Source organism: Zalophus californianus, chromosome 11, assembly GCF_009762305.2.
Source record: "Zalophus californianus isolate mZalCal1 chromosome 11, mZalCal1.pri.v2, whole genome shotgun sequence".
Lineage (NCBI taxonomy): Eukaryota > Metazoa > Chordata > Mammalia > Carnivora > Otariidae > Zalophus > Zalophus californianus.
In genome coordinates this window covers 72052204-72065653 of record NC_045605.1, presented here as the reverse complement: position 1 = coordinate 72065653, position 13450 = coordinate 72052204, and the positions used below count along the sequence as shown (strand labels likewise).

At 53.2% G+C, this 13450-nt stretch overlaps 1 protein-coding gene across 3 annotated transcripts in view; it reads left to right on the top strand.

Annotated features, from left to right (window-relative positions):
* The window catches only part of ABCC8 (ATP binding cassette subfamily C member 8), a 72927-nt gene that overhangs the window by 55238 nt on the left and 4239 nt on the right, over positions 1-13450 (top strand). For all 3 annotated transcript variants that reach the window (XM_027579534.1, XM_027579535.1, XM_027579536.1), the window contains exons 22-32: positions 1439-1576; positions 2997-3122; positions 4025-4124; positions 4352-4590; positions 4698-4864; positions 5953-6022; positions 6527-6684; positions 8421-8513; positions 12210-12312; positions 12869-12982; positions 13302-13422. In XM_027579534.1, the coding sequence (XP_027435335.1) occupies positions 1439-1576; positions 2997-3122; positions 4025-4124; positions 4352-4590; positions 4698-4864; positions 5953-6022; positions 6527-6684; positions 8421-8513; positions 12210-12312; positions 12869-12982; positions 13302-13422 (1429 nt within the window). The remainder of the gene's footprint in view (positions 1-1438; positions 1577-2996; positions 3123-4024; positions 4125-4351; positions 4591-4697; positions 4865-5952; positions 6023-6526; positions 6685-8420; positions 8514-12209; positions 12313-12868; positions 12983-13301; positions 13423-13450) is intronic.

The following is a 13450-nucleotide window of genomic DNA, read 5'->3' as shown; positions in this document are numbered from 1 at the left end:
GATAGTGCAAATGACCCACTGTGGACTTCACACTGAACTCTGCAGTAGCCGTAAGGGGAGATGTGTAGTAGTTACAGGCCGCCTCCCTGTTGGACAGGCCTAAACTATCAACACTTAGCCCCACTATAATTCGTGGAATGTATGCTGCCACTGCCCATCCCATGCCCAGAGCAGACATTGCTAATTGATCACAGCAGTAGTAATAGAAAATTCAGCATTATCAATGAAAGCAGTTCTGTGAAACCCCACATTAAGTTTCTGTGGGAAAATTAACTTGGCTTCAGAATCCTTCTCAACACAGCACTCCAGATAACCTTTACCAGTCAAACATGAGATCACATTATTAGCTATCCCTGCCGTAGTTCATGCCAAGTTCTGTGTTAGGTGCTTTGGCTGACACTGAAGCATTCTGAGAGCCAATCCTCGGCCTCAAAGATGTAGAGTCTAACTAGAGAGACAGAGCCACAGCCCAGTCGAAAGCCAAACTGTGTGGCACGGTCTATGAGGAGCCTTGCCCAAGGAGACAATGGGGAGCACTAGAATAATCAGGGAGAGCTTCCTGGAGGAGGACCTTGAAAAGTGAGTCAGTTAAACGGAAGGAAAGAGGAAGGCCATTTGGGTAGGAAGTCAGAAGAAGGAACCTCAGGTCTCTGATCCCCCACCCCCCGGCGCCCAATACACATAAATGCTCCCCACTAAACACACTTCAAAATGTAAAGGTTCATTGTCTTTGTTACCATCTGACATAGCACTTTACAAAGTATTAGCTTATTCATGGTCTCGTATGAGCTTTAAACAACCTTGTTAGAAGTAAAGTGGTTATTTTCGTTTATTTCAGCAAAGGTGTATTAAGCTCCTACTCTACCTGGCACGGGCACAAGGGGTGTCAGTTCCTGGGAGTCTCACAGGAATGGGCAAATAACCAGCACAACCGGAACTGAGAGGAGGGAAGGCTAGGCGTGGAAGTCCAGAGAGGACACAGGAAGAGCTCGGACAGAGCACTGAAGGGCGAGTAGATGTTCACCGGGCAGACAAAAGGCGAAATGGCACTTTGGGCAGAGGGAGTGGCGAGTTCTCTAGAACCCTGGAGTTACGGGGGCTTGGACAGGACAGAGAAGTGAGACCAGACAGACTGGGCAGGTAATGGACGGCCTAGCTTACCATGCTAAGGAATTCGGATTTCATGGGCAATGGGGAGCTATTAAAGGTTCAGGAATCAGGAAGTGCCTGTGATTAAATCTGTTTGAGAGCAATGACTGATAACAGCCGCATTTTAAGGTGAGGCATCTAAAGCCCAGAGAGGTTCAATACATTGTCCAAGGCCATACAGCAACTATTGTCAGTCCCTGGACCCGTGCTGGTATAACTCTGATGGTTTTTATTCTCACTGTTACCCCCTCCCCCCCACCCTTGCCCCCACCTTCTCTCCTCTGCCCAGGATGACCCCTTCTCAGCTCTGGATGTCCATCTGAGTGACCACCTGATGCAGGCCGGGATCCTTGAGCTGCTCCAGGATGACAAGAGGACAGTGGTCCTAGTGACCCACAAGCTCCAGTACCTGCCACATGCAGATTGGGTGAGGGGCCACAGGAGGTGAAGCTATGGAGGGCTGAGTGGGAGAGGCAGTAGGAGAGGCGGGAGAGGCAAAGGAGTCGGTGTCTCAGTAGCAGTTGCTGAGGGCAGAAGAGATCCACACCGAAAGGTTCATGCAGGCTGATCCTGCACAGGCCCAGGGTTTGGTATCACTATATAGCTGCAGACGTGCCCACCCTCACCTGGGGCCCTTGTGCGGACATGCAAGTCTGGCACCAAGAAGTCTCGGAAAGAGGCAGACACTCAATTCCTACCTTCTGTTTATGGCCCAGTTTGATGACTCATCCCCCTGGCGTTGGGACTGCCTATTTGGATGGGAGAGCCATCTTCCCGCCCTCTGACCACAGAGGGTCCGATGCATTTAAGTCAAGATCAGCTGGAAAACATGGCAACAAACAATACAAGTAGTAATGGAAACTTCAATATTATCAATAGAATGCAATTTTGTGAAACCCCACATTAACCAAATTTGTGTACTCCTCAATATGTAGACAACAGCTACTTTTCAATTCATTGGAAAGCATTTAATCTTTAAGATGGAAATCATGTGACTTGTAAAATCTGGGCCTTGCCAGACTCCTATATAAACTTGCTCCTGAAAAGTGAGCTTCAGGCCTATGCTAAATGGGCCTAAATCTTCCTTCTACATGTGGTAAAATCCTCCCTCTACTATGAAAAAGGAAAAAAAATCCATATTAAAAATAAAAACCATTATAACAGGTGCAGAAGGTCTGCGACTGAGTTTCCATGGTGAACTTGGCAAGGCAGTTTGGGACAATCGTTAGTCCAAAGAGGGCAGACAAAGGCATGACTGGTTCCTTGGAATGTCAGAGAGCAAGACTCCCAGGCATCCCTCCCTACACCCCATCACGGGCTGGATGGGGGTGAAGGAGCAGGGGAGGGTCCCTGAATTAATGACAAGTGTCTGTGAGTGGGAAACATTGAGTGTTTCAAATAAAATCAGTTTTATTGATTTCAAAGAGGCATGGCCATGCCACACACACTTAGACCAATAGGTACTTTGTTAACCACTGGTGGAACCTACCAGACCTGTGGTCAGGGGAGCTAGAAGTAGCGTGCAATTAGCTGTTGAGTGTGTGAAAACAGCTGCCCCTGATGGGATCCTAGCAAGGAATCAGACCGCTTGGCCAGGATCCACCAATTTGCTCTGCAAACCCTCTTAGCAACCCTGGGGCAACCCCTGAGAATCACCCCCCAAAAGTACCGACCTCTAGATCCTGGGAGTGTGTCGGTGAGTACTGCAGGGGGGAGGCCAGTGGCCAGTTGTGGTGGGCAAGAGGGTGTGTGCCAGTCCATCTCAGAGCCCTTGCCGAGGTGGTGGCGTGACCGCCACACCCCCTTCCTGTTCATCCCCGGGGCTGGGTCTGTTTCTGCCTTTCCAGATCATCGCCATGAAGGATGGCACCATCCAGAGAGAGGGTACACTCAAGGATTTCCAGAGGTCTGAGTGCCAGCTCTTTGAGCACTGGAAGACCCTCATGAACCGGCAGGACCAAGAGCTGGAGAAGGTGAGTATGTCCTAAGGGCCAGGCAGCCAGCTACCCTCTGAGGAAAAGTTTCTGTTAGAATCCTGAACACACAAAGGCATTCCTGCCCTCCTTGCCCTAGGAAACCCCTCAAAGGACAGATGTGGGAGCTGAGCATGAACTTCCTCCTACCAGAGTAGGGCCGGTACCTGTGCCAGGTACTCAGGGCAGACTCAGGTGGACACCTTCCCCTTATCCTGAAATAGTCAGAAACCATCTAGTTATAAAGCTTCAGAGAATCAACTCAAACTGGTGAAGCAGAAAAGGGGAGAGGTAAGGACTTTTTGGCTCATGAAAGTAAAAAGGATCAGCTTCAGGTAGAGCTGGATCCAGGTAGTTAAACACTGTCATCAGGAACCTGTTTCTCTCCCTCGTTGGCTCTGCTCCCCTCAGACCGGCCTCATTCTTGTGGTGGTGGAGAGAGTTGATCAGCAGCCTCGAGCTTACCTTCTCCCAGCTCAACACCTCTACCAGCAAGAGAGTCTCTCTGTCACAACAGTTCGGCAGAAATCCCCAGGCTAACTCTCCTTTGTCCACTTTGGTCCTGTGCCCACCCTGAATAAACCACTGTGGAATGTGAGATTGGCCAGCCCTGGATCTCGTGCCCACCCCCAGAGCCAGGGAGAATGATCAGCCCACCCGAGTCACAGAGACTAAGAATAGGGGAGAGATGATCTCCCACAGGAATATTTGGGGTACTGTTAGCCGATAAATGGGGAGGAGTAAATTCGGGCATAACAGATTTGTGTCCATCTGGACTCTCCCCCAGGTGGGGGCACCCTGGAAACCTGACACTGGTCATTGCCAGTGGTGGCTGCCCTCCACCCTCACTTCTTCCCTCTGCACACTCTGAGGACAGTGGCCGGGGTCCGTCTGTCTTTCAGGAGACTGTCATGGAGAGAAAAGCCACAGAGCCATCTCAGGGCCTGCCCCGGGCCATGTCCTCAAGAGACGGCCTCCTGCAGGATGAGGAAGAGGAGGAAGGTACAGACTGGGGGCTAGCAGTGAGACCATGGCCTGAGGCCGGACAAACCATGGGGAGACAAAGTTTCGGGCTTCTGGGGGTGCTGAGATAGTGTGACTTTCATTAAATCCCTTGCCCTCTGTGTGCCTCAGTATTCCCATCTGTAAGTGGGGAGAACACGCGCCCCGGTTCACCCTCAGAGGGAGGGCGAATGGGAAGCCACAGGGTGGGTTCTTGCGGCCTGCAGAGGAGGGAGCTGAGAGCGAGGAGGACAACCTGTCTTCGTTGCTGCACCAACGGGCCAAGATCCCGTGGCGAGCCTGTGCCAAGTATTTGTCATCCGCCGGCATCTTGCTCCTGTCGCTGCTTGTCTTCTCCCAGCTGCTCAAGCACATGGTCTTGGTGGCCATCGACTACTGGCTGGCCAAGTGGACTGACAGTGCCCTGACCCCGAGCCCTGCGGCCAGGAACTGCTCACTCAGCCAGGTGTGGCCGACCGCCCCAGGCAGGGGCCGGGGGGGGGGGAGGGTGGGGGGAGAAGGGCTGAGCCACGGACACCCCCAGGACCCCACATCATTCTCTGCCCGGCCCAGGAGTGCACCCTCAACCAGACTGTCTATGCCATGGTATTCACGGTGCTGTGCAGCCTGGGCATCGTGTTGTGCCTCGTCACGTCCGTCACGGTAGAGTGGACGGGGCTGAAGGTGGCCAAAAGGTTGCACCGCAGCCTGCTGAACCGGATCATCCTGGCTCCCATGAGGTACCCCTCTCCCCCGGCCATGCCGGGGCTGTGGGCAAGTCGCTGTTCTCTGGGCCTTAGTTCTCCTATCTGTAAAATGGAGATATGCAACCTCTGTCACAGGCTGAGGTGGCAGGGGCGGGGTGGGGAGGGTGGCTCAAGGAGACAGTGTGTGTAAAAAGGCCCTCCTCGGGGCAGAAGGCAGAAGAAAACCAGCATTTACTCAGCCACACACGGTGCTAGGCATTCTATGTGGTTCGCTCATCTAATTGTCACAACAGCCCTTCAAAGTGAGTGTCTGCAGGCTCTGTGTAAATGTAAGTTTCCCTTCCTCAGGCAGGTACCGTCTGCCGGTCTCCGCTCTCCCTCTTCTCCCTCAGCCAGCCTGCAGGTTCTGATACCGGGCACACGGGGACATGTTTTAATCTCCTGGAAGGGGATGGATAAAAATTCCAAAGGCCACTTGGTGTGAAACAGATCTAAGGTGGTCACTGCTCAGTTGACTGGCTGACTCATTTTTAAAGCATGACAGGCAAACAGGTGGTCTGGCCCCTTGTCAATGCCAGGCCTCACCATCTGACTACGCTTTTTACTTTTCAGACCCATGAGCTCTCTGTGGCCCACAGACATGACCTCAACATTTACTCACCCTCTATTTGTCCCCGGTCTGAGCTTCCGAAACCCTCTGGTTAGGTTTGGGCCGGTTCTGGTTCAGAGCCAGAGTGATGACAGCTGGAGTAGCCTCGCAGGGTCAGCCAGCTGACAGCCTGTCCCCAGGGCCCTGTTCGCCCTAGAGAAGCCTCGATGTCCCCAGAGTGAGCTGCTGAGTGAGTCAGGCAGATCAAATAGCTGAGGAAGGTGGTGGTGGTGATACATGGGCTTGAGAGCCAGAGAGGTTAGTGAGGGGCCAGCACCCCCTTGGGCAGCTGCAGGAATTCTCAGGGAAACAGGCCAGACATCTACAGACTTGCAAAGGTAACCACCCCTAGGCAGCCAGACCCAGAGATGACCCCACAGACACTAAAATGAAAGAAGTAACTACCCTCATTCAATAAACAGGAAGGAAATCAATAAATGGATGAGTAACTGTTCTTCTGGTTGCCTCTTAGGTTTTTTGAGACCACGCCCCTTGGAAGCATCCTGAATAGATTTTCAGCTGACTGTAACACCATCGACCAGGTACACAGGACTGTGACCCATTTCCCCAGTTCAGAGAGACGCCAGGTCCCCAAGCTTTTCCTCTCTGGTGCTGGCTTCCCCAGGTCTGGTGCTCAGAGCCCCGTGGGACGAACCCAGTATGGGCCCCAATCTGATTACAACGCTGCCTCAGGGCCTGGGGCTGCCCCTGTGAAACTGTCATGATAAGACTGAGGGAAACCACATCGCTTTGGCTTCCATCCAATACCCCCTGGCTCACTCCAGTAAGGTTCCTGCATAGTCTGAACCAAGGTGGCTGATTTTGTGGAGAACATTCCTTTCCATTCAGCTTGTGTTCTTGGTTTACCATCGTACTAGATGGTGAGGAAACAAAGTCCTGATTCCTGCTCTCAGGGAGCCTACCGTGTAGCTGGAGAGATGAGACATGTACCTGTCATAATGTGAGAGAGCAAAACATGGCGGCAGGTAACACACTGAAGATAAACACCAAAACTCACCTCCCTCTGTCACCCTCCGCTCCGTCAGCACATCCCATCCACGCTGGAGTGCCTGAGCCGCTCCACCCTTCTCTGCGTCTCAGCCCTGGCTGTCATCTCCTATGTCACGCCTGTGTTCCTCGTGGCCCTCTTGCCCCTGGCCGTGGTGTGCTACTTCATCCAGAAGTACTTCCGGGTGGCGTCCAGGTGATGGCAGCCTTTGCCAGCCCCAGGGGGCGGGAGATGGGAGGTGCTTTGCAGTGGGCAGTTGGGTACTCTTACTAGAGTAGTCATCAAAAAGTAGTAGAGTCCTATTGCCCCTGAAGAAGAAAATAGAAAGGAAGGAAGGGGAGATATTCATCTTCCACCAGCCTGATGTAACCATCTGTCAGCACACACACACACACACACACACACACACACACACACACACACACACACCCTACAGTTAATATCGGAACCATTTCCTTAGGAGATAGGGTCAGGAGTAGAATTGCTAGGTCGGGGTGTATACACACCTTTATGCCCTTCATTCATTTTGCCAAAATGCTTCTCAGGAGGGTTGCTTCTCAGGAGGAGTCCAGTGACCGGGCTGATTGCTGATGCACGAAATCGAGGGCACCTGATGGCAGGGGTGTTATGGCAATCCCACGGGGGCCAGAGCATGCCTGGGAGCCCTCACTTGAGGGAGCCTTTCACAAGGATCACATTTGCCCTCAGGAGTCTTCGAGTCACACAGGCTTCTTTCCTACTCAAAATTTTCTAAGAACATTCTCTAGAAGTTCTTTCTGGGAGTGATTCTGTTAAACTCATAGGTCCAAATAATTGTCAGGAAAATTTGAAAGAATCTCTAGACCAGTGTTTTTCAAACTGCCAACTGCAACCTATCAGTGGGTCATGAAATCAATATCATAGATCACAGCCAGCATTTTTATCAAATGAAATTGAAGAGAGCATATCAGACTGTATGTACATAGTAACAGTAAGTTTTGCTTCATGAAACCTTTGGGGCGTGTAGGAGGGTGTGTGTGTGTGTATGTGTGTGTGTGTGCGCACGCGCGCGTGCGTGCATGCACGCATGTGCACTGATTTGTAGTATAAAATGCATTTCTTACCGCAGGTTATAATCAAAAGGTTAAGTAACTTTCCCAAGTGCACATAGTTGATTAGTAACTGGAGTCAAAATGCTGATTATCAATAAAAACAATTAAATTTAGATACATTTTGACCACGATTACCTTGCCCATAAGGACCAAGATTCGTATGCTGGATGGTGTAGAATCCCCTGGCACCCAGAAGGAGCATGTTAGTGTTCACAGATCACTGTGGCTTTTTAAACACTGTACAAGCTGTTTTACAAATTTCATTTCTTCTGCCAGAGAAACCACCCTGTTCCCCTGGCATCCTCTCTGCCCTGGGGACAGTCTGTCCAGGAACACTGCCTCCCGCATCCCAGCCTGACCTCCTTGGCACTGATGTGCTTGTCAAGGTGCAGCTGTGGGGAGCAGGGGCAATCCTGTTGCCATGGAAACCTCTGGCCTGTCCCCCTCAAGGAGCTCTGTAGATACTAGCCCGTGATCTGCCTGAGCCTATTGTGGTTACCAGGGAGGGGACTGAAAGCTTTGTGTGAGGTCTTTCTGCTCCTTTTGCTAGCTGTCTCAAGGTTCAGGTTGTTCCCCGTGAGAGAGAACCGACCGTACCTGCCCTGCCTTACTACACTCGTGAGGTAGACATTGCCCAGGGTTACAGTGCCTGCCCCGGCATGCTGTTTAAGCATTTTGCTGGGGTGGTACCACTGGCTTCCCTCTCTACAGGGGAGACACTGAGACCTGGACAGGTAAAGCCATTTGCACACACAGTGGTTGTCGGGGGAGCTGGGATTCAGACCCGAGCCGAGCCCTGCACCTGCCCTCTTGACCATTCTACTCTGCTCTCCTGCACAGGGACCTGCAGCAGCTGGATGACACCACCCAGCTCCCCCTGCTCTCCCACTTTGCTGAAACCGTGGAAGGTCTCACCACCATCCGGGCCTTCAGGTACCAGATTTACCCAAGGGTGGGTGGGAGTGGGGCCAGGGCCACAGGTCATGTGGTTCGGTTGTCAGGGCTTGGCTTAGGAAGGCCCAGGACACGTGTCTCCCAACCACTCCTCAGGCCCTGAAGCCTTGATGATGTCTCCCAGAGGGGTCAGGTCCGATGGGCTCCACTGTATGATCCAGAGAGGAAAATCTCAGCCCTGCAGCCAAGTCCAGAGCCTCTGTGAACTAAGGCGGGACATGAAAAGAAAGCTGGGAAGTATATGCTCACATATCAATGCTAGAAAGGCTTTTCCATCATGTGGGCCATCCCTGAGGCCATCTTTGATGGAGAATCTCCAGTGACTCGAACACTAGGATAAGTAATTTACATGTCATCTCATTGATTGTGCACTGCGATCCAAGGCAGTAAGCATGATTATTCCCATTTCCCAAATAAAGAAATTGAGGCTCAGAGAGACTGTATAACCCCTCTGGGTAAGGTCCTCTGAAGCCTAGACTTGAACCTGCCCATTCGTTCAGTAAACATGTACTGAGCTAAAACCCAAGCCAGACACTAAAAAGACAGAGCTGAGTCAGATGAGCCCCGGTCCTGGAGGCATTTACAATCCAGGCTTTGAGCAGGCCAGCGGAAAACCATGTGACAGGTACTCTGAAAGAAAGGGGAATGCAGACTATGGGGACATAGAAGGGAGGCAGTCACTGAAGACTTCACAGAGGAGAAGTTGTCAGAGCCAGCATCAAAGGGTAAATAAAAGTTCACCAAGCTGGAGGATTTCCCCGCAAAACTTCAGTGTCCCTGCTTTCCACCCTCAGTCATGACGTTGGGCTAGACGGGAGCATCTCAGGCTGCCTGGGGAGGAGAGGGGCCATTGCTCCCTGCCCCAGTCTCTGTCTGATGTATTAGAACATCTCTCCTCCAGCCAAACAGGCCAGAGACCCCTGCCTCAGACAGTTGGACTCTGGTCTCTAAGCCTTACCCAGAGAGTGATTCCAGGTTATTTTTAGGATGGCACAGCTGTGCAGGGGGTGACAGTAACCATGCGACACCAAGCCCCATGTCCAGAAATAATCCCAGGGCTCCAGGACCAGCCAAGAGGATTCAGGGAGGCTTGCGTCTCCTCCCTCCAAGCCCCAAAGCTCCAGGAGAGGTGCCCAGGCCCCTTGGTGCAGCACTGTGGCCCTACTGACTCCCTGGGCCATCTGCACCAGTGAAATGTCCTCTGAGGGGTCTTGTCTGAGTGAAGGAAAGCAACGCTGAGCTCTGCCCTGGCCTTGGTCCACTCCCTGGACAGCCCTGCGCTGTCCTCTGCGCAGAAGCCCCTTGGAAACTGGCATGATGCTAAGGTCTCCTCCGAGTCCCCGTCCTGTCTCAAGCCTGCACTTCCCCAGGTCCTCTGACTTCGGGGGCCCTCCACACTGGCAGGCCTGGTCTCTACTCAGTCTTAGTACTGTTCCTCTTACACGTGCTGTCCTGGCGGCCTTCGGGCTGGGCCTGGGGCAGAGAGATTGTGACTTTCTTCCGGGGGGGCTGGACCCTCTCAGTAGGATCTGAGTGGATGCAGCATCCTGCAGGCAGCCTCAGACCCAGCCTGTGGTCAGTCAGAGGAACTGCTGCTCAGTGAAGCCTCCCACGCCCTACACTGACACAGGGGGGATCTCGACATGTGGATGAAGGACTTTCTAGTCCTCCCTGGATGTGTTTAATTCATTGGCTCTTGCCTAGCAGCCTACCCTGCTGAGAGCTAACTAGCATTTACTGATTGTGCACCTCACACATGCCAGGCACTGTGCTGTATGTGTATTATTGCATTTAATGCTCACAAGAGCCCCATGACATAGATTCGAGCAGCCACGTTCAACAGATAAGGCTGAATCACCAACCTGAGGTCACACACGAGGTCAGAGCCAGTGCTAGGCTTGGAACCCAGGCCTGTGGGACCTTCCGGTTTCTCTAGGAGGCCCTGCCTTTTCCCAGAAAAGTTTCAAGAGTACCCCAGCCCCAGACTCAGTGTTGGGCTCAGAGGCTGTTTCAGCCCAGGTGGGAACTATTAGTGTCCCCATTTTACTAATGAGGAAACTGAGTCTTGGGCCTGACACACAGCCAATTAAGGAAGAAGGCTCAGAATCCAATGTGGGTCTGCATGGCCCCACACTGGCACTCTCCACATTCCTCACACTGTCACACACCTATCCCAGAAGCCACACCTCCCACATACACCCTCACGCACACCCACCCCTCAGGCTCGCCAGTCACACACACTCGGTCATACCCTTCAGACTTGGGGCTACACACTCGCCTCAGCCACATGACCCACCACCACCGTGCTGTGCGATCGTACACTCTCTCACACCTCAGAGTCTCACTCTGCTCTCCTCAGACACATGGGTCAGGCACAGCCCCTCCGCCCAGAAATAAAGCAGAACAAACACCTTCCAAGAGTGAGAAGCAAAGGCGCGGTAAGACTTGTCTTGAGCCTTCTGAGTCCCCAGTTGTTTCCCTGAGACCAATGCTAAGACGGCTTCGGCTTCCATTTGTTCCTTCGCTCGCCGTGAAACAAGTGTTCCACCCCCTCCTCTGGGCCTGGCCAAACCATCCTGGTGTGAGGGAGTGGACAGGGAGAGTGATGCCAGGAGCCCAGGCTGCTCAGAGAGAAAAAGCAGGTCCATTCGAAGTAACGCGAGAACATCATGAGGGCACAAGTGAAGGAAAGAAGTCTCTGGGGTCAGGGAAGCTTCCATTTGTTCTTTCAGCAGGTATTTATTGACAGTGCTGGGGCTAGGGATGCCCTGGTGAACAAAACAGCCATGGGCTCCATTCTCATAGAGTTTACAGTCTCGTGAGGGAGATAAGCAGCTAGAGAAATGAACATAAGAACAAAGGTTATGAAACAAACAGGCTGCAAAGATGGGGAACCATAGGCCAGGAAAGGCCACCCTGAGGAGGTGTCATTTGAGGTAAAGAGAGGAGTCAACCTTGTGAAGAGCAGAAGAGAAAGCATTCCAGGCAGAGGGGACAGCATGTACAAAGGCCCTGGGGTGGGAAAGACCTTGGTGTTGTCACAAAACTGAAAAAGGGCAAGTAATAAATTACTTTATTGTAATTTCTGTGGCTGCAAGGCAGTGAGCAAGGGAATTTGTGGCATGGAAGGAGGCTAGGTTGGCAGGAGCCAGCTCACGCAGGCTCCTGGCAAGGAGGTGGTTCTTTAGCCTCAAAACCATTGACATTCCAAATAGGAGAGAGATGGGATGTAATTTATGATTTACAAAGATTATGCCGGCTGCTGTGGGAAGACAGCAGGTAGACCTATGGGGAAGCTGACGCAGTAGCCCAGGCGAGAGGCAGGCAGAAGCAAGGACTATTTTGGAGGAAGAAATAAGAGGTCTTGTAGAGAGATTGGATGTGAATCCAGAGGACTCCTTGGTTTCTGGCCTGAGCATCTAGGTAGGCAGAAGTGCGCTTTACTGTAATAGCTAGACCCTGAAGAGAAGAATGGGTCTTGGGGTGAAAGCAGGAGTCTGAAGGAGGTGGGAGTCTTGACAAGTTTGAATAAAGTAGCAAGGAGCCGGGAGGGTCATCCAGAGAGGAATGGCATACATAACGTCAGACACAGCATGTTTACTGGCTGCTTCTCTGTAGGTAAGGAGAGGCCTGGGGGTCATGTGGACCCTCAGACCCTCCCCATCCTCCCTCCAGGTATGAGGCTAGGTTCCAGCAGAAGCTCCTCGAATACACAGACTCCAACAACATCGCCTCCCTCTTCCTCACAGCTGCCAACAGATGGCTAGAAGTCCGCATGGCAAGTGCCACCCACCCCCCACCCCGGGCCCTGAGACAGGGGTTTCTGATAGGGGTGTGGAGCCAGAGCAAGGGCCAAACATGGACTAGAGGGTGGGAAGAGAGGATGGAATAGCAGCCCATGTGTGCCCATGGGGCAGGCGCCGAGCCCTCCTCTTCTCCCAGCCCTGGCGGCCCTCCCTGTGTCTGCCCTGAGCCTCCTGTTCCCCATCCCTGCCCGGGGGCTTGTGCACCTGAGGTGTGCACCAGTAGCCGGAAGAGCTGTGTGTTTCACTGTGATGAGTGTGTGTCTGAAGTGGGCCATATGACATGCGTGGGCCAGCTGGTGAGGCATGCACGTTCAGGCCCGCACAGACGGCTGGGGTTGGGGCAGAAGCCGTGTGCACACGTTGTCTCCTGGGGCTCTGGCCTTCAAGGCCTCCTGCATGTCTGATGATGTGCAGGTGTGTTGCTGGGCTGGGGTAGAGTGTCTGCTGAGCTGAAGCGAGTGAGGTGGGTTGGGGGGGCACTGTGGTTTCGACCCCGGAGGACCCACACAGGCTCACCTCCCCCCGCAGGAGTACATCGGTGCCTGTGTGGTCCTCATCGCGGCCGTGACTTCCATCTCCAACTCCCTGCACAGGGAGCTCTCTGCTGGCCTGGTGGGCCTGGGCCTTACCTATGCCCTAATGGTGAGTGGCAGCAGACTGGGGCAGGGGAGGGCTCAGATATCAGCCCTCAGGGAATCTCGGAGACACCCTCCAGGCCCTACCCCAAGCTACTGTGAGTCTGATGCGGGAGGGACCATGGGGGTAGGAGGGCTAGCCCAGGGCCGGAGCCCCAGACAGGTGGTGGGTAAGGATCCACGTTCGTTGTAACCCTCCCATGCCTCCAGGGAAGACCCCCCCCCGAATAGCAGCCGGAGACACCGAGGGCCCCTGGCCCCCTCAGCTGTAAGAAGAGCCATCCTGGTGGCCCGGGTTGGACCAAGTGCTCACTGACTCCCCGCAGGTTTCCAACTACCTCAACTGGATGGTGAGGAACCTGGCGGACATGGAGATCCAGCTGGGGGCCGTGAAGCGCATCCACGGGCTCCTGAGAACGGAAGCGGAGAGCTACGAGGGGCTACTGGGTGAGAGGCCCGGCCGAGGGGCACGTCG